General features: G+C 45.2%; 1 protein-coding gene across 1 annotated transcript in view; it reads right to left on the bottom strand.

The window, feature by feature from the left end:
- EXOSC9 (exosome component 9) overlaps window positions 1-21769 on the bottom strand; it is a 435272-nt gene that overhangs the window by 114654 nt on the left and 298849 nt on the right. Inside the window, exon 9 of the mRNA XM_078676847.1 lies at window positions 10806-10952. Coding sequence (XP_078532973.1) covers window positions 10806-10952 — 147 coding nt within the window. The remainder of the gene's footprint in view (window positions 1-10805; window positions 10953-21769) is intronic.

The following is a 21769-nucleotide window of genomic DNA, read 5'->3' on the forward strand; positions in this document are numbered from 1 at the left end:
GCCTTTAGGAGGCGGTTCCAAATATACACGTCACTCACTACTACGCTTGGGTTTGGATTGCATAGACAAGACATTTAGAGTAAGGCCTCCTTCCTGAAGTGTTACTACGCCATACAACACGCCAACCATGCACCTTAAAAAGGAGCTTCAAGTGATTTTCTTCACTTTAACTAGTCCATGGTCTCTATATCTTAGAAAGGCAGCTCTTGATTTAGATGTTAATTTGGATATGCTGGAGGCCATTAATGCTCTTTACTCCAGCATAAAAACAATCTGAAAGAAACAGGTGTCATGCAGCTCAAGGTAAGTCAACTTAGCAACTGTTCATTGCTTCACCTACGCCGCCCCAATCATAAAATGATATGAGGGAAGCAAAAAAATGCAACCGTCTGCTTTAACTAAGGAGTCCAGGCACTGTATCTTTAGAGCACGACTCCAGGTCCTTCCAATTAATTCCATCTAGAGTGGGCAGAAACATCAGGGAGCCTAACCTGCAGATTCTGCGAGTATAAAAGACAATTCATGACCCATTTACTAGAAGGAAGAGTGACAAATGACTAGTTCATGTAAATGAAATTCTGCAGGACCTTGGATATGAATCTGGGGTTGGTTTTTGATTCATTTGTTTTTTGGGAATCAGATGAAACGTTCCTTGATGGCAAAATCTTGAATTTCTCTCACTATCCATGCAGATGTCAAAGCCAGGATAACCACTGTCTTCCATGAAACACATTTCAAATGTGCCTTATGTACTGGTTCAAAGGGAGGTAGTATCAACTGAATGAGGATTGCAATAAGTGCCCCTGGAACTGGAGGTGATTGAAGAGATGGAAAGGTTCTGAACAGCCCATTCATAAACTGTTTTATTATCTGCTGGCAGAACAGAGTAGGTGACGAATTTTGAAATAGAAGCCAGATAAACCCGGATTGAAGTCCACTCTTGGCCATAAACAGAAAATACAGGAGGAATTTAATGAGTTCTTATTCGAAGAGGATGACCACCCTTATCTCTGCACCAGAGATAAAAATGCTTCCACTTGGCCCTGTAGGTCTTTGTAGCTGCTTGAGCTCGATCACGTGCCGGAATATTCTACAATCTTGCGGTATATTCAAATAGCCAAACTCTAAGTGGTCAGGTACCATGCTGTCAAGTTCAGCAACTTGGGATCGTGATGCAGAATTGCTCAGTGGAGTCTGGGGAGGATCTCTCAGAGCGCTTTCAGACGAATGGCTAGACGAACTGATAGTTGAAGGACATCGCTGTACCAGTATTGGCGTGGCCACCCTGGGGGTCAGGGGATATGGAGGAAAAGCATAAGCAAAGATTCTGGACCAACTATTCCGAAGGGCACTGCCAATCGTTCCTGGATATCAAAACCTGCTTCCAAAACACTGGGATTTGCTGTTGTCCGGAGTGGCGAACAAACTGATCATGAGTCGTACCGTTTGATTGACAATGTAATCCACCTGGTTATGATGTAGTTCCCACTTGTGGCACTACAAAAGTTGCCGACTGAGTGCATCCGCCTGATTGTTATGGCGGCCTTGCAGGTGCTTCACAGTGATGTCGAGTTGATCCTCTTCTGAGAGAGGTTGGGGACTGCATTCCTCCTTGCTTGGCTACGTAGAATATCAATGTTTTGTTGTCCTTTCTGATTAGGACTGGTTGAGCTGCTAGTCTAGGAAGCTGAACACTTGAAAACCTAGCCGGATTTAGTGCCTCTTCTCTGCTACTGACTAGATGCTTCTGGTTGGTTGAGAGTTCCTGCGGCTGAGCTCCCCTTCAGTGCATGGAAGCATTCGCTTTATTATCATTTTTGTTATATGTTATGTTATGTTATTTTATTTCTTCTATAGCGCACGGCTACTCCGAGGAGCATCCCGGCGCTTTGGTGAAGAAAGAACAGCTAGAAAACAACAACACAACAACTTAAAAGCAGACACAGGGGAAAGATCACGTTTACTTCGTAAAAAGCCACGTTTTTAGCTCTCTTCTAAAAGTAAGAAGATTGGGAGCCTGTCTGAGAGAGAGTGGTAGTTCATTCCACTCCTTCGGGACTAAATAGCAAAAGGATCGACCACCAATCCTTGCACGCCTGATCACCGGGACTGTCATTTTAGATAGACAGGATGATCTCAAAGATCTGCTAGGCACATATCGGGAGAGGCGTTTCCTTATGTACCTAGGGCCAGATCCATGTAGAGCTTTAAAAGCAAAAGTCAGACCCTTGAAGAGAATTCTTTTGGCGATCGGTAGCCAATGTAAGGAATTCCGTAAAGCCGTAGCTCCTGCTCTTCTCGGAAGTCCGTAAATAGCACGGGCTGCTGAGTTCTGGACTACTTGCAAACGGTTCAGGAGATATTTTGGTAAACCCAAAAACAAAGCGTTTGCGTAGTCCAGTCGCGATCCGATCAAGGCCTGGACAATAATCTTCCTATGCTGGAGAGATACTAGAGGAAGAAACTTCCTCAGCATTCGCAAAATGCCAAAGCATTTGCCTGAGAGGCACGAGATATGTGGCCCAAAGGATAGTTCACTGTCCACAATCACTCCCAAATTTTTTGCCTTGAGAGACACCTTGTCAGGAGGGAACAAGTCTTGTGGCCACCAAGCCTTCCAATCTGGTTCATTGGTGCATCCAAAAAAGAGCAGCTCCGACTTATCGGAGTTGCACTTTAATCCATTGCACCTGAACCACTCAAAGACCGCGCTAAGGCAGTCCCTGATCTTTACGCCGTCGAATGCCCCGCCCCTATCACAGGTGAATAGGAGCTGGGTGTCATCGGCGTAGGATACGATCTGGGCGCCAAAGGATTCCGCGACTGCCGCCAGGGGTGCCATAAAGATGTTAAATAGCATGGGGCTAAGAATGGAACCTTGAGGAACCCCTACCTCTAGCGGAGCCATATCAGCGGAGAAAGGTGGCGCCCAGATCGTTTGCCGGCGGTCGGCCAGAAAGGATTTAAGCCATTTCCACACCGTTCCCCGAATGCCGCACTCCCAGAGTCTTATAAGGAGGTGCTCATGAGGAACGGTGTCGAACGCCGCCGACAAATCCAACATGACCAACATGGCCGTTCCCCCAGCATCAAGTCCTTCCCTGATGGCATCAGTGACCTCGACAAGAGCTGACTCTGTGCTAAAATTTGCACGGAACCCAGATTGCGTATCATGCAACAGGTTATTTCCTTCGATGAAATTGGAAATCGTCCGATGTGCAAATCTCTCGGCCACTTTCGCCAGAGCAGGGAGAAGGGAAATAGGCCTATAGTTGGCATGGATGAGGGGGTCCAAGGTGGGCTTTTTGATCAATGGCAGGATCAAAGCATGTTTCCATGCCTGCGGGACCACTCCCGTTGACAATGAAGAGTTTAGAAGAGGGTTCAACAAGGCATTTAAGGCAGGTGCCACCTTCCCCAGGTGTTTAGCCGGGCACGGATCAAGTGGAGAGCCTGATTTCAAACCTGACAAGAGCTCTAAGGAAGTGTCAAGGCAAAGATGTGGAAATTGTAAAAGAGAAGGGCCTGGATCTTCCCTAAAAGGGGGGGGGGATGAAGGATCCACATCCGACCGAGAGCCAGAGTGGAAAAGAGAGGCTTGAATGGTGGTGATTTTGTTCACAAAAAATTCTGCAAGCTGTTTTATCCATACTTCTGAATGAGTATGAACTGGTGTACACGTGGCTGGAGAGGTGAAATCCAGAACAACTTTAAAAATTTCTTTGCATCCATTTTCAGCCTCATCAATGCGGCGCTCGAAGTAAGCCTTTTTTTCACTCCAGATTGACTGGTGATAGGCTTTAGTTATTGCTCGAAACTTCAATTTCTCGGTCGGGTCATAGGCCCGTCTCCAGACTCTCTCAGCCCTTTTACAACCCTGCCGCTGCTCTCTTAATTGGGGGGTGAACCATGGGGCCGACGCTCTGCGTTCGCCTGATTTAAGTTTTTTTGGGGGGATTAAGATCTCAAGTCTGGCAACCAGACAATCGTGAAAGAGGCTAAGATTTTCTTCTAAATTGCCCAAAAGAGGACATGGACAGGTGGTAAGGGCCTCAGATAACATATCCGCCGAAAGCAGATGGAAAGGGCGTGAAGTTCGCGTGGTCTTAATTGGTTCTCTCACCCGAATCAGAGCAATGGCCGGTACGGAAAAAGAGATTAAAAAATGATCAGACCATAATACTGGTTCTATAGCCGTTATTGCAATAGATTTTGTTGAAAAAATCTGATCTAAAATATGGCCTTTATTGTGCGTCGGTGTCTGCAAAAACGGAGACAGTCCTAATGTAGCTGTGATGTCACTAAGTTTCATTGCAGCGGGGTCTAAAGTATTATCCATATGGACATTGAGATCCCCGAGTAGCATGCAATGTTCAGATCTGAGACAAGGAACTGAGAGCGCTACCTGTAGCTCATCAAAGAACGGCCCTACCGGACCGTGATATGTAAAAAAGAAGTCCTGCATTTGGATTTGCTAGGATCCTCCACCACACACTGACTGGGGGAGGTACTCCCCATGAACCTTTGACTTGTTTCCATTGCAGGTCCAGTTCCTGTTGAAGTGGTCTCAAGCCGAGCCTGCAAAAAAGGCATTATAATGGATGCCATTAGGCCCAACAGGGACTTGTATTGCCTGATTGTGACCGACTGCTTTGCAGAAAGACTCTGCCACCATTTGTAACTTAAAAAAAAAAAAATATTGGAAAAACATAGGCTTCGCACATTATATGATGAAAACAGGGTTAATCATCATTACATACACAGTGAGCCTTGATAAGTCACAAGACCAATCTGTATTGCCCACTTTCACAGAAATTGCCCTTTCACAGCCATTTGCAACTTTATCATCCTTTCTGCTGAGGAAAAAGTCTTTCCCAGCTGTGTATTGAGTGATGCACCCAGGAATTGGATCTTTGTCTGGAGTTCTAAGGATGATTTCTCTCAGCCAAGTGAGACTCAGTCTCCTGAAGAGACTGATGCAAGCTGTCGTAAAAGCCTTCCTTTCCTGATGCTTGGACGAGATAATCGTCCAGTTATGGGAACACCTAGTCTTAGAAAGGCAGCTCCTGGAGTAAGACATTTGGTAAATAAAGATTTGAGGTTCTGATTCGAGACTGAAAGAGAGTACCTTACTACCAAGTTTTGAAGGTACTTTCTATGCTTTCAGTGAATGGCAATGTAAAAATATGCATCTTGAAGATCTAGGGAGGTCATAAACTTCCCTTTCTGCATCATCAGGAGGACGTCCTGTAGGGTAATCATCTGAAATTACTGTTTTTTTTAGACATTTATTTACCCGTCTGAGATCTGGAATTGCTCTCTTTCGACCAGTCTTCTGTCTGGTTAGGAACAACCTGAAGTAAAACCCTTGGTTTCTTATTGACTTGGAGGACAATCTCTATAGCCCTCCTTGAGGAGAAGCATGAGAATTTCCAGTTGAAGCTCCTTCAAATGAAGACAATGCCCCTTCCTGGGTGCCCATGCAGGGAATTTTCTGAATGAACATCAACATATGACCTGAATGAACAATCTCCCTAACACATTTGGCAGAAGCAAAAAGGGAAGTTCCCCCACCCAACTTCTGAGTACAAGATGGAATAGGGCGTAAAGGCAGAGAGTCAAACACTGTCAGTGGTATACTCTTGTGAGGAAATCCTCTTCCTTCCTGCAGATCTCCTGCAAGGCTGTCTTTGACTGTGACAACAGGAGTATTTTTGATCGTATCTGGATGGTCTTTGGGGGTAGTATGTACGTCCATGACTTCCATATTAGTTTAATACTCCTCTAAAGTTTTGTGATTCTCTAGAGCCACGAAAAATAGAATATCTAAATCTAGAATACTGTAAAAGTCCTAAAGCCTTTGTGGTATCAGTGTCAGTTTTAAAACCCCGAAGAGTCTCATCCACATGAACAAAAAACGTAAGGCCTTCAAAAGGCATGTCCAGAATTTTTGATTTGATGCTATTGGTTTTAGACAGCCTTGCCTTCTTAACAGCTCCTCGTGTAAGCTAGTGCAAAACTGTGTTTGAGGCATCTATTGCGACAGCAATAATGAATGAGGATGTAAGCTCCCCTTCCTTAAAGGATAGTTCTTGCCATTTTCTTATCTATCTTCTGGGATGAGCTCAAGCAATGGGGCGATGTCATGCCACATCTGGTGATCATACCGTCCTTAAATTGCCAGGGCATTGGCTCTTTTAACTGACGTTGCTGTAATAGAAGAAAGTCTCCAGCCCAAATGAGCAATATGCCTACTATCGTGATCTGGTGGACCAGAGGATGCTGTGATTAGGTTTTTGGTTCTTCTCTGAGCTGCTGAGGCAGTGACTGAATCCGGTTTAGTATGTCCATTAAGGCAAACTGGAACCAAATCTGAAGCTGTATACTTTTTCTCCAGGCTAGATATAACTGCTTGAACTGTAGCTGGTGTTTTCATTAACTTTAGACTTCTCAACCAGAAAAAATCCAAAATTAGTATAGATTTTAAAGTCTGAAGTTGTAAAAAAAAAAAACAACGCATAAAAAACATGGTTGATCTACAGAAATCATTGGTGGAATGGAATTTCTTGGCAATTCTTTGCAATAATTAATGGAATCTAGAGATGTCATCTGTTGAATCTTGTGGATTAGGTCCATCATGAACTCCACTTGGGATAATACAATCTTGTCTTGTGAGAGTTCACCCTCCTCCACGTCTATATCAGAATATACAAAGCCATTAGAATCCACAATATCCATGTCTTCAGAAGTTGGTGGGACCAGTACATACAGAGGTCTGGGGGGATGGCTACTTTGGTGGTGAAGGTGGAGGTGGAAGTGGTGATGGCTGCAGAGGCTAGTAAAGGAATAGGTGAAGGAAGGGGCGGAATAGGTGAAGCAGGTAAGCCAAATAGAGGAGTAATAGTCGGATGTTGTGGTACAGCTTTTTTAAATAAGTCCATCATCTGCTGTAACATTGATTAAAAAAAGACATAAGCACATCCCGCTCCCTGTACGGTCTAGATGGTCTCCCCCATGCAAGAACGAGAGGTTTGTTGAAAATAATCCTGTTGATCATCATATGCTAGGTCTTTTATTCCTTCTTCAAAGTCTGGGACATATCTTACATCTAACTGCACTGGTCTATTAGCAGTTTGTGAAGCATATTCACATGTTCTGATTGTAAACTTTTAGCTGGCAGTAAAGTTGACACCTTCAATGGGAACAAACAGGCTCCATCAAAGTAGTGTAAAACTGCTCACCATAGACAGTGAATTCACAACGGTATCGATCCCATTGTCGCCGGGTTAATAGCCGATGGAGGCGCAGGGGACATGTAAGTTGTCACCGTCAATGACCTCTCTGTCGACTATCATTGTCGACGGAGCGGTCAGCGTATATGATGTGTTTGTCAATGGTGGTGTTGAAGACAAGGCTTCTCTGGCTGACGACAGACTTTTTGAAGATTTTTCTACTGGTTGATCCTTGTTGGGGTCTTTAGAGGAGTACTTTTCATGTTTAGCATTAGAGGAGGTGGCTGAAAGCACATCAAGTTTAGGAAACTGTAAAAGTCTCCTTTTTCTGCGCTGTCTTCGTGGAAGTGCTTGGAGGGGCACTTTTCACACAATATTCCCCTGAAGAATGGGCCTCTCCCTTAGGAGGAAAATTCTCTTTAGTCAAAACAAATAATGGCAACTTCTTTTTGTCTGTCCTTTAGAGACGTAGCGGGACATGTGTCACATTTTGATGTTTTATAATTAGAATAAAGGCAATAAATCCACAGAGTATGAGGGTCATCCATGTAAATATTCTTGTGTTCCCAAGATTAACAAAGTTTGAAGAGTTTTCTTCCCTTTATCAGCCATGGGGCCATTTGGCTGTCAGGTAAAAAGATCTCCCTGGCCTAGAAAACACATAATTTCCTACTAAAAACAACTCACAGTATTTCAGTGGTGAAGATACGGCTGGTTCAAATCCAGGGCAGATCAAATTTAGAAACAATTTCAGGTTCACTGAATGTGTAGAGCAGAGCTCTGCAGGTGACTCCCTCACACACAACGTGAGGTAGAAACCGGAGCTTAGGTGAATGGCATCCAGGGGGAAGTAGGAGAGCTTAAGCTTCCACCTCATTGACTGAAGTTTTAGAGCTTTCAAATGAGGTGGATGTGCTACTAAATGAATAATGTTGTTTCAGGTCTATGGCCATTTTAACACTGTACACTGCTATTTTAATGTAACTGGGATTCCCAGCCTGACGAAGGGGAATGATCAAAGAATGCGAATATATAAAAGATCCAATGTTAAAGAACATCTGGTTTATGGGGCTGAACACTGCAGACAGTGAACTACTCGTGGAGTTAGCACAGTATAAAAAAGCAGACAAACAAAATTTCTCTACCACTCAATGTCGCATTGGAATCCTTTACAAAGTAATTAACTTAGTTGAATAACTTGAAGCAAATTCTATCCCATCAACTACTACGTGCAGGCTGAGTAGTCGAGCTCGAGTGCTGTCAGCCACCTAGTAGACACCCTGCAGTCATCCATAGGAAAAGACAGATGAATGATGCAGATAACAAGCCACTGTGTCAGACACAAATTGGCTGATGCACTCACATTGCAGGTTCTTCCTAGGTCTGACTTACCAATAGTACAATGCTCCATATAAGGGTCCTGAATGCTCCATATAAGGTTCCTGAAGGGTACTGAGCTTTGTTTACCCTACGTCTGCAGGGTATGCCCAGACGTGGGTCCCTTGCTCCCTTTGCCACTGGATTCAAGCTAGCCTGGCTGATGAGATCTGTTAGCACGAAATCGGTCCCAGGATGCTTGTTTCCGGTCCAGGGAAGACATGGCTGGGCAGTTCGGGCTGGACTGGTCCCATGAGGCACAGGGACAAGACTGATTTGCATATAGCTGTGTCTGAACTGTGGTGGGGAAGTGAGCTAAAGAACAATGATGGATTCAACCCAGATCTAAGACTGGGGGTGAGGTTTCTGAAAAGTTTCAGCGCTCCGTCCATCATCATCTTGCGTCTGCTCCTGAATGAACCGCACACAATCACTTGTGTGTACTCCAGAGTACCCAACCGAATGACAGTTTTGAGGAGAGCATTGCGGAACTTACAACTGAGAATTCAGTAGCTAATGCAAGTCCTACCTCCACTTTACACATGCATAAATCTGTACAGGGAGAACATAATGGTTTGTGATAATTTTACTGATGCTAGCCAGACTTGGCATACCAATGGATTGGTAGCTTTTGCTATTTTAAATCTGTCTCTATGCCCATGTGTGAGGGCAAACCTTTTCCTTCAGAGAGCCCACTGTCAGACTGAGCTGAGGGGTCCTTGGTATCTATCTATCTATCTATCTATCTATCTATCTATCTATCTATTTTTTTTTTTTACTTTGATCTTGTCCCAAATGTGACTTCTTCAATGCCAATCTTCCAAGCTCAAGGACTTGGGGCTTCATAGGGGGGGTCAAAGCTTTGAGGAACTGGGAAGGCCAACAATGGTGGTACATTCATTCTCCTGAAAAAAAAGCCAGGACGTCATTGGACAGTGTGAGAAAACACATAGAAGTAATCTTTTGCTAGATGTTTATGTTACTGCTCGCTGAGCGACGTTGCAGAGGAACAATGGCAGAGGCCAATGACAGGGTCAGAAACAAGGGGCTCAGCACCATAGTCCGTGTTAGGAGGGCAGCCAATGCAGTGTATGCTGCCAGGAGAATGAAAACAAACGGCACATGAACTGGTTCCAGAGGATCCAGAATGCATGGGCCTAATGCAACTGGAATAGGGCCTCTAGTGATCTGCAATTTGATGTTCAAGATGTCCCAAAACACGGGCAAATATGATTTTTTTAATATATATATTTTTTTAATCAACCTCATGGAAGAGTCACCAGGAGGTGACACACTGACAAAACTACTACCTGGACATTGCATCGCTGGTGCACTCTAATATTCCAGTCTCATATTCTGGGTGGACCAAATAATCTGTTCATTTCAACCTAGAATGAAATTGCTACCAAACCAGATACATGTCCAAAATAGGGATTTTTTTTACTAATTCTTTACCATGTCATGTATTGTAATTGAATTTATATAGCGCCTACTACCCCTGATGGGGCATCAAAGCTTTTTTTGGCGAGTAGCACGCTACTCCAGAAGCCACAAAGTATTAGTGGTGAATTAGTATAGTGAAAAAATGAAAGTAATTTGAGTATTGGATATGTTAGTCAGTTATTTGGATTGAGAAGGAAAGTGGAGGGGTAAAAGAGGTAAAAAGGTTTGCATTTATATAGCGCTTGCTTCCCCTGATGAGGTGTTGAAGTGCTTTTTCTGCGAGTAGCAGGCTACTCTGGAACCTTAATAGAATCAATAATACAAAGGAGGTGAAATATGACTTCAGTGCACACTGGTGTCCCTAGACCAAATATAAACATGCTGCTAACAAATGTACCACATTCTAAATGTACACAAGTGAAGCAAATGAAGACAAAGACCTGTGAATTCAGACATAGGAACTGAAAAAAAACAAATATCCCAACTCCAATCCTCTCAGAATTTAATACACCACAGAATGTGTTATTTAAAATGGGCTATAGTACTTTAAATGGCTTTTATTTCGCTAGCCTCAGCAAGATACGTGTACTCTATAGAGCTACTGCACTAGGCGACTCAGACTTATAGTGACTCTTTCGCAAAACCCTTTTTTGATCGGTATGGCAGATGAATTGATAAAAGCAGCAGACTACGACATGGATTACACCACACCCAAAGATACACTGCACAACTACAATACGGAATAAAGGATACATTTCTGTAGGGGGCTCAGCCTGGGACATGATTTCTTCAGCTTTCTCCTCCACATCAGATGTATCAACCGGAGGCATTTCCATTTTCAAAGCAGTAATACGCTGATCTGGTATAGATTCAACAAAACCAAACTTCCCACCTTCTTTTCTGTTTTTGAGAAAAAGGATAGGAATTATAATTTTTTATATAATTTTTGTTACAGTTTTACAGCATGAAACAACAGTGAAAAGAAACCTATGGCAACAAATAACATGTCCCTTTACAATGTATGGACCATGGCTTGTATAGGCTGCACAGCCACTACTCCCGTACGTCCACAATGGCCGCCTCAGTCCCTTCCCATCAACCAACATCAAATCCCGCAAACTGATGCCCAATACTCTAAGTCATCAGCTGAAAGTTCATCCGTGCAGACTCTTTACATTCTTATTTCCTCTGCTAGTGCCCACTCCATCAAATCTCATCCCCAGTGCATGGTATCTGGACCGGACACCAGCATCCACTGAATAGCTATGCACTGTTTCACCACCACTAACCCCAACAATGCAAACCAGTACTGTATCTGCTTCCCTTTGGGCAACATAAGGGTGCCCAACAAACAGTGGGGGGGAGGTCGTGCAATGTTCTGCCCAGTAACCCTACAGAGGATCTCCATGACATCCGTCCAGTAGCCTTGCAGCCGACCACAAGTCCATGTCATGTGCCAAAACACTGCAAGGTCAAGACGGCACCTCTGACAATTGAAATGCCTAGTCAGATTGATCATGGCCAGTTTCGGAGGCTTTTACTAGGTTTGGTGCAGATAGTGTTAGTGGGTTAGCTGGAAACAGGCATTACTGGAAACTGTCCTAAACTGCTCACAGACGCGCCCGCACTCTGTGTCCATACATGGAGTATCGAGAGCCCTATCCCACTGCCTGCGGGACAGTAGACCAGGTTTCTGTCTCTTAGCTTTTAATACCCTGTACAATCTGGGAACCCAATGCACAGCTATGCCAGACTCTAGCAGTATCGTCAACATCCCAGAAACTGAAGGAGTGGCAGGAAATCAAGCATCACCTTGGTCAACCGTGCATACTGGAAGAATTGCCCCGGCCTCACCGCAAACTGATCCCGGCCCTCTGTAATAGTCAGCAGTTGCTCTCCTGGGAACATGTCCCTCAGTGTTGTGCGTACTCTAGTGTGCTATTGAATCATTGCTATATCCCTCGCTATCTTTTAAATTGGCAGTAACCATTTCAGTTCAATTGCTCCGGAAAAAGGGCAGCAGTGGAGCACTCTTTGTTGCCCCTTACTCCATACTTTTGCCGTAAGTCTTGTGGGGAAGGTCCGAGGGCGTAACCCCTCATTAACAATATCTTCTGAAGCGCTTGGGCGCCATAACAGCCAGCCAATAACAGTTTTCCCAGCCGCTACCTTGATTACACCAGCTAATGGCATGCTGCAGATGTGCCGCATAATAGAATTATAAATCAGGGAGCCGCAAGCCCCCTCCTCCCTGTCCAGCGTCAAGTTTGGCAGTGCAACCCTGCTGTGTTTGCTAGCCCAACCTAACCAGCATGGAATCCAGTTCCTGAAATGTGGACTTGGGGATCTCACAGTTTGTGTTTAGAAGATGATACAAACATTGCGACAACAAAACCATCTTTGCCAGAGCCATGGCCTATTTCCCGCGTATTTTATCCGCCTCCACATACATAATTCATAAAAGGAGCGGTCATTACAAAAGACATGGTAGCCTAACTGCCCTTGCCTTCAACAGAAGCAAAATGATTATATATCAGAAGATCTCTGGGTGTTGGCAGCAGACCCCGTACATCACCATATTCAGATGAAAGTTCTACATCTCGGGTGCTGTCATGATCTCTTCCCTGGAAAGATCCTTCTCAAAGTGTATTGTTACCTATCCGTGCATATCTATATAACAAAAGACTGTGTTCCAAACAGCTGCATTTGCGTGTTTTGTCTAGGTGCTATGGGCTGACCAGAACAATATATCAAGGGGCATTGTTGTTTGACCTGGTCTATGGTGTTCAGACTAAATCTCAGGAAATAACGCGAAAACAACAGTAGGTTCTATGTGAAAGTGCAGTGTAGTACAAAGCAAAATAAGTTTGTATAGTAACGTGAGCAAAGCAGAGGGCAGTCTGAAACATGCTCATGCTAACATAGGGAAAACGACAATGGGCCTGCATGGGACATATGACATAGTAGAGGCGGTGCCAGTGTTTCCCTGATCCAGCGTTCGATGTAGCACTCCAGTGCAGACCCCCTCCGCTTTCGCCAGGATTCACACAAAGCAAAGATTATTTCTATGAGACCTTTCCCCTGCATCCTACAGCAAGTTGTCCATTTGATGCATGAATTCAGCAAGAGATTTAACTGTGCTCCGCAGGTAGGCCACCTCCGCCTGTAGCTCAGCCACTGTTTGTTCAGTCGTTCGTGTCCTCTCTTTCACTTTACGGAGAGATTGACTTCGATAGTCACAGTGTCTATTTTGGTTTCTAGCAAGTGTCACAAATTCTTGCCTGCCTCTAGTATCCCAGCCTCATTGATACCAGATGCCTGTGAGGAGCAGCAAGAGCTTCCCATAGCAGGCGGATCAGCGGCGAAGATACGTTGTGCAGCAGAAGCAATGCATAGTTTCCGAGGTGCAGCAAGGTTGTGGTGCAAGGTACTGTCTAGTACTCGAGGATCACTGACGAGGACTTGCGAGGCCAAGTTCGGTGTCGAGAATGCACTCGCAGCCAGGGTGATGCATTGATTTCGAAGAGCTGTGAGGCGAAGTCCATCATAGTGGTCTAGGCTGCAGCCAGCGAGGTATACGAGGGACTGTGCTGAGGATGTGTCACAATGGGCTGCAATGAGGGTCTTTGCGACAGGACCAATCCACGCAACAGCGGTGATGCGTCGGTTCTGCTCTGGGTTGCGTCGTGCAGCAGAGGAAATACATCCATTACACAGAAGCTGGCAGAGCACCTTAGGCCCACTTACAAGGGTCCAGCACTGGAGTGGCACCACTTGGCAGGGTAGACTCCGATATGGCTGAGTCTAGCTGCTGGGTTTAAGGTTACTGTCGGTGTACCTATCCATCTTGGTCTGCTGTGTGGCACCCGAGGTCCTGTCACCACCCATCATGAGCAACCACTTTAACACAGTTGCAGTCCAGCAGTGATATCCCAGACAACGAGCCTTCCCCTATGCCAGCACGCACACTCAGGGCAGTTAGATTGGACAGCTTTTCCCTTCGCCTCCTCTAGTGCTCGGGCCACCAGTTATTGCCGCACCCCACCTCTGGCTTTGACCAGGCCTCTCTGCTAGCAGTATGTCCAAACAGGAGGTAGAGGAGCCCAGGCCTCCCCACCATCACCTCAGCTCTTTACTAGCCAAGTGCAGGTCTTGAGCTCTTCCCCTTATAGTGCCCTTGGCCGGTGGCTATGTCCCCTCACAGACCTGTAATTGCACCTCCAGAAAATGTGCCCACGACAGGATCCCACAGAGCACTACGAATGCCGAGGGCTTCTCAACCTCCCGTACACGCAATCTGGGGGCCCCTCTACCTTTAAAGCCACCTCTAGACACCATCGCAGCACCCCGAGCGAGTCCACAGTTATCTAGGAGCCCCGCAAATCTCCCAGCACATTTAGCAGGGTGGAGCCTTCACAGGATCCTCGCCGCCTGGCCGCCACCAACTTCTTCCCCCTATGGCCTTCCCAGCTGGGGGCAGGCACATCACCAGGCTCACTTCTGGGGCCCCACCATACCTGCACACTCAGGTGCCCTCATTTCTCGAGCCGGTGGCACTTTCTCCCTCGCCAACCGGAGCGATCCAGCTCCCTCTCTTCGGAAGCTGCCGGATCTAAATAGGAGGACAGGCCCATTCCATAGGCTCCTCGGCCTCAACACGGCCGTTTCGGCCCCAAGCACAGCGCTTGTCTACGTTTATGCTGTATCTGGCCTCAGTTGCGAGATCGTGCATGTCCTCACAGGCACCCCGTTTCTCTTGCGGCCTCCTGCTCCACAGGAGGCCTCACACCAGAAGGGGTAGATATCAGCCCCACCACACTATCCCTCAATAGATCTCCTTGCATTACAGGCTCATTACGACAGATCTATGCATCTGCAACTAGTGCATGCCCCTCAGATTATAAATGATTAGGGGGAAAACATGGGCCCTCCTGGGGAAATAACCACAACAGATCATGAAGTCAAATAGGGGTGTGTGCTGGTACTCTTGCTTCTCCCCTCGTTATTTTAGGCTGATGACACAGTGATTTTAACTCATGCTCCAAATGGGATACAACACAGTTAGGCTATCCTGCTTTAGGTTTAAACGTATAATAACTGATTAAACCCCACCGAAAGGAAAATAGCCCGCACCGGTGTAAACATATAAACACTGAGAAATACCTGCATAACCACAAACTAAATGCCATTCAAAGAATGAATGGAAAAAGGAGAGTGAAGTTGTCATTTTTATTTCTTCCTCAAGGGGCCAATACAATGTAACTTTGTTATATAAAGTACCAGCAAACAAATGACTGCTAACATTATTCTGCCTGAGTTTTGTTATTTAGGGATGCCACTAAAATATTGTTTTGTCTTCCTTTTGCTTTTTTCAGTTTTGTGGTCTTTAATCTAAAAACGTAGAGTTTAGAAATATGTTTTAGGTCTTATTTAATTATTTTATAAACTGTAGAGAATCAGGAACGTTTGATTCTTTCACTGATTGGTAAAATGGCTGATTTCATAGGAATCTTTCACGATATGTACCATCACATGTACCCAGAGACAGAAAATGGGTGGGATCCTTTCATACATCAGCCCCCTTTTCTACTGAGTCAGTGTTGATAGTAGGTGAACTGCCAAACACCCCAGGCTTTAAACATTCAATGCAAGGTATAGTGACAGGTATATGTGAAAAGAGTGCTGTTACCAAGCATCTGTGATAGTGGTGAAAAATAGGACACCAGACGTTTGGAAAACATGGGACGCAGTGTCACTTGGAATGCTGCTGGAGGAAGTTCTTACCAAGTTCAACAAAGACTGGAGTGATATTGTTTGTATTTGCAGTGATTCAGCTATATATATATATATGGAAAAGTTGCGGGATGATCTGTCAAAATCGATACCTGAGCTGATGTGCTTCCCTGTAAGAGATCCTTGCCACTTGCTAGAAGGTATGCTGAAAGCATCTTTATAATCTTCAGAGTTAATGAAGAATGCTATTGACTTTGTAGTCCATTCTGGTGCACTGTTTCGTTATGCACGGAAATTAAAACGCAAATATTTCTTATTTTGTGCTTTGTGTGGCATCAAAGAGAGTGTCATCCCAACAGTGTCATTTAGTCGGTGGTTCTCAGTCCTAGAGGCCATGAATGCTATATTATCCATGTGGCGACTGTTTACAGAATTTGTGTTTAGTGATGATGCCAAAGGCTAGAAATGTAACGATCTTCGGTCGCATATCGATAGTGATGTACAAAAGCAAAAGCACTCTACTGCATTCTTAGATTTTTACAGGAAAACAGGATTGCTGTAGTGGACATAATAAAACAAGCATTTGCAATGCAATAGGTCTCGCGTTAATTAAGTTTGAGCTATTGTCATTGCTAAATATTGCAACAGCAATTGCAACAAAAGTCTATAAAATGTAGGCCAATAAAATGTGTATTTATTTTTGTAGCAATGGTGGCATGCTGCGCTTTAGATGAATATGTTTAAAAGTAAAGTGCGCCATACAGCGATTGCTACAATAGTTAATTGTGGATGCGTTAACAATTGATGTGTGCGCTGGTGGTGTGTGTGCCTGTAGAAATTGTGCACTGATGTCTAGAGGTGTGTGTGCCTGGTGGAAGCGTGCACTGACGGCTGGTGGTGTGTGTGCCTGGTGAAAGCGTGCACTGACGGCTGGTGGTGTGTGCCTGGTGAAAGCGTGCACTGACGGCTGGTGGTGTGTGTGTGTGTCTGGTGAAAGCATGCACGGACGGTTGGTGGTGTGTGCCTGGTGGTAGCGTGCACTGACGGCTGGTGGTGTTTGTGCCCGGTGAAAGCCTGCACTGACGGCTGGTGGTGTTTGTGCCCGGTGAAAGCCTGCACTGCCGGCTGGTGGTGTGTGTGTCCGTTGAAAGCGTGCACTGACGACTGATGGTGTCTGTGCCTGGTGAAAGTGTGCACTGATGGTGTAGTTGTGTGTGTGGTTGTGTGTGTGTGTGTGTTTTTGTGTGTGATGGGTTAAAACAAAGGCAAGGTGGCAATGTTATAAAGACGTGATTATGGAAGTAAAATGGTGCCTAATGTTACTTCTGCACCCGAGGATTTTGTTAACTATGAGTCAAAAAAAATGCTTGTTTCAAAGTTGTAAGGACACTGTGAGCTGTAACTATGTCACATCAATAAAATAAAACGAACACCAGGACAACTTTTGACCAAGAGCCCAAAACTATTTTCGATGGAATCCTTCACAGCAGCATCAGATAAGGACATAGGGAAGGCTACATGTGAAAGGATAGAATAACGAGTTTGAGCTATTGACATTGCAAATAACAATGCCTTTTATTTTAGTTTTCGTTATTAAAACATAAATAAAAGGCATTGTCATTTACAATGCCAATAGCTTAAACTCGAATAAATGCAAAACCTATTGCATTGCAAATGCTTGTTTAAATATTAGTGCTGGTGTAACTCTATTTTCAATTGAAAACCTGTGAGTAAAATGTCTGCCTTCTGCGCAGTCCGTGAATTTGTGTACATTCATCAGCAGTACCTGAAATATCTCTTTAAAGTGTGTATGACAAAGTGCTTTGTTTTCCTGTTTTAATTTTTTTTCACCACGGGGGTACAGTGAGGGAACACAAATACCACTACTTGTTAGTTAAAGCACATACAATCTGCAGGAACACGGTATTAAGCGCTATAAGAAAGCACGTTGCTGATATTATTATGTGCTGAGAGAGCTCCACGCACAATGTGTGAGAGTTTGCTTCACCCCTCGAGGAGGGGGGGGGGGGGGGGGCGGGGGGGGGCAGGTGTCCGAGTTAAGCTGATTGTTGTCTCGAGTGTGAGTGTGCCCCACACACAGCTGGGGGATCTGACGCACTCCTGCAGGATACTCTCATACACGAGTGAGGTCTGACACCACAGAGAGGAGGGCGGGGCACTGATCAGGGTGAGGGCTGGCGAAAGTGTGGGTGGCACAGTGTGCATGGGCATGCTTCGAGTTCGAGGTGCTGCATGCAACACTTTTTTTTAATTTACATGCATAGCTATTGTACAACATTCACCCCGTTAATAAACAGGGTGACTCTTCCTTATAAATTAACTTCGGGTGTAAATTGGCGCTGCATTGACTCCTATGCCCCCCCCTTCTGTGACTCCTCCTCACAGCTGACACCTCTTGAAGGTTCTCTGAAGCGCGGATTTCACCACCAGTGAATTCTGATTAATGGGAGGACGGGGGTGCTTTGGTGATGCTCACAGCTGCAGCCATGTGGCTGTTTTTTTTCACAGTTTTATATAGCTCGAAGCCTCGAACTCGGCCCGAAGGTCTTGGAGGCGATACATGAGCACCAGTTACATTACACAAGGACACATTCATCTTTTGTTGGCACGGGGAGAATAAGTGATTTGCTCAGAATCACAGGATGTGGAGGCGACGCCCACACTCGAAGCTGGTTTTCCCAGCTCTAAAGTCGGCAGCTCCGCCCGGTAGGCCACATCCGCTCACATCTTCTATTACGATTCGTTCGCATTAAACAGTATGATAACTATTTCCCTTCCAACACTTTACCGTAATGCGGACTTCTTTTCACCTCACGTGAGGCTGAATGAACAATATTCAGAGACCTGTTCATGCACACAGTGGGGCACAGCACTAGTGAAATGTGCACACACAATACAAGCCACTCTAGTCCGCAGACATACAGCAGTGACAAGACGTGCTACCTTCTCACGTGGTCACACAATGAACCACGGACCCCAACCCTGCAACCCCCGAGTCTGCGCTTGAATAGACGGATCTGAAGCTTCCAGGGGGTTCTCACGCTGAGGCCCAGTCACCGACTGAAGGGACAATGTGAGGCGGAGTCCGGCCGAGCTGCAGAGAGGAGGGGGCAATGGGTGAAATGTGAGGAGGGGGGCTAAAGGTGGGGGCCGGGGCAATGGACGCAATGTGAGGAGGGGGCTAACGAGACGTGAGAGAGGCAATGAAAAAGAGCAGAGGGTTCATGCGTCTGCCAGAGTCACCCGAGAGCCCCCCGCGGTTGTTGCTTCTAGCGCTTTAATCCCTAAGAGACAAACAGAACAAGTCCTTGTTATTTATGGGCCCACCAAGTACCACGAATGTGGCACGAGAATAATATGTAGAATCACTTTCACAGCCGTCAGGTCTAACTTTACCGTAGTGTAAACTTCCAGTGCATTGACCAAGAAGCTGTGTTTGTGCATACACTTCCTTGGGGGATGTATACACATGTGTAAGGTGTAAGTGACCGGCGGCCGCGCTGAAAATGTGTATTCGGAACACACTGGATTTCGAACAGTTGGAGAAGAGTGCTTTTAGTCAAAACGTTTTCTAACGAGAAACTGCCGCAAACACTAAAACTACATTGCTTTTTTAGGAGCGCTACCGCCCCAGCAATCACAACAACTTGTTTCTATATAGCTTCCAGTAAGGCTTTTTACTGCTGCCCCTCCCCCAAAATAAAAAAACCTCATCTTTAAAAAAAAGCGTCACTGAAAGCGATCTTTCACGATCACTATTGTAAAAAAAAACTAAAAAAAAAAAAACCGTCCGCGAGTGGTGTGCGCGCCACTGCGAGCCATAGGTCTTCAGTTATCGCGCCCGTGTCTGGGCACGATAATTGAAGACATATGGGCTTTGGTGCGCGTAACAGACACCAATAGGCCATGGGCGGAGCAATGCGCCCGCCTTTGGCCTATAGCGTGCTCGGTTGGAAAAAAACACGCACGCAAAGCCCAATCACGGAACCCAAAAGGAAAAGCACAAGCGTGTGCGATTCCAGGGTCCGTTTCTAAACGCCCTACAAAACGGCTCGCCTGCACGAGCACTGCTATGCAGTGCATCACGAGGGGCAAGCCCTAAAAACTAGGGTCTGAAAACACCCTTGCCTAACAAGTGGTCAGCGTAATTGGTGTAGATGTGAAAAATCTCCTTGAGAGTAGGCTGGCCGACACTTTTAGTGACTCTGGCACTGCAACATGTTTCTTGTTAGAATGCTTGCCACTTGGTAAGCAAAGAAATGTTGAGGAACAAATTCAGGACATTTTATTTTATAATGTATGAGAAATGGCTTGCAATGATGCATAGAAAAGTCCCTTCACCAACCATGGAATTTGAAGTCAATGAGGCCTCATTGTGGTACTCTGCACACGTTCTAGATTGCTTCCGTAAAGAGGCATTTTCGCCCAACTTTGAAAAGTACTGCTTCATTTTTTACCACTTCAATAAGTCTGAGGGCATATGCACCCAGTTCAACGCATATGTTGAGGAACCTGACCCAGAGAATCGCTATCTTCAGGTACACCAGTATGGGCATGGAAATTATATTTGTATTTAATTATACTTATAGGGCGCCTATCACCCAAGGTCTCTAAGCGCTAAGATGTTGACACAGTTCGAAATACAAATGCACTACAGTATCTGGCAGAAAAGAAAGAAACTCACAACTAGAGGGGCAAGCAGCAACCTCATATGGACCTAACCATAGGCTTCTCGAAAAAGCACTGTTTTCAAGCACTTTCTGAACGGTAAGAGCCTGGTTTCTTTACGAAGAGTGTCTGGTAGTTTATTCCAGAGTTTCGGAGCCACTACGGAGAAGGTTCGGCCACCCAGTCTAGCTCCTTTAAACCGTGGGCAGACCAAGAGATTTGAGTCTGATGACCGGAGCAGACGACTGGGTGCGTAAACCTTCAAACGGTCCCTGATATATTCTGGGACTATGCCATATTGTGATTTATGTGCAATACATAAAACCTTGAATTCAATGCGCTGTTTCATTGGGAACCAATGCAGCTGCTTTAATACAGGGGTTGCGTGGGCGCTTCTGGGTAGCATGTAGATTAACCTAGCAGCATCATTCATGACAATCTGCAGTTTTTTTGGAGTGCCTCAGGTAGCCCAAGATACACTGCATTCCCATAGTCTAGACGGGAAAGAATGAGCGCAGTCACCACAGTCTGTCTAGTTGATACTGACAGCAGGTGAACCAGCTTCCAGAGTTGCTGCATTAAGCATTATATCAGTGGCAGAGTTAGCAAATTGTGAACTGGCGGTTTTGGCATTGCCCATCTCAAGTGCCAATGTTGAGAAGGCCTTTTCACAGAGAAAAGATTATATGGGAAGCAAAGAGCGAGCGCAAATGACCTAAGGCTCTATGAAGAAGTATTGTATGGTGTACCAAAATAAGTTTGATTTGTAAAAATGTATTTGGACCTCATATACATTGTACGTATACTGTCTTTATACCATGCACTATCAGTGCAGAAAGAAAGCAATAATAAAAGATAAACATTCCATGAACACCAGAAAAAGACTGTTTCTGTAGTTTTTAAAGGCAAGGAAACATGTAACGACTGATTTTTTTTTTGTTTACATTTGTTTATTGGTATTTTGCATTTCATTTTACAAGCGGACATAATGCATGGCGATACCCTTTTTTGCTAAGAGAATGGCTAGGGAGGCAAAGAGGCACTGCACCTTTTCTGTTTTCCGCCTGCGGAAGATTCAGAGGGCACAGGCTTCCCATGAAGACACGGTCGTCACTCGTAGTGTCTGGTGTATTCTGTCCCAGTACTGTTGGATAGTGGGGCAGTTCCAAAACATGTGTTTGAAGTAGTCTGGCAGCGGGGCCATGCGAAGTGTGTGTCAGGATAAAAACGGTGGAGGCGGTGTGGGGTTAGGTATGCTCTGTGGAGGATATTAAATAGAATGTTCCTGAAACGTG

This window comes from Lissotriton helveticus, chromosome 2_1 (assembly GCF_964261635.1).
Source record: "Lissotriton helveticus chromosome 2_1, aLisHel1.1, whole genome shotgun sequence".
In the NCBI taxonomy this organism is placed as follows: Eukaryota; Metazoa; Chordata; class Amphibia; order Caudata; family Salamandridae; genus Lissotriton; species Lissotriton helveticus.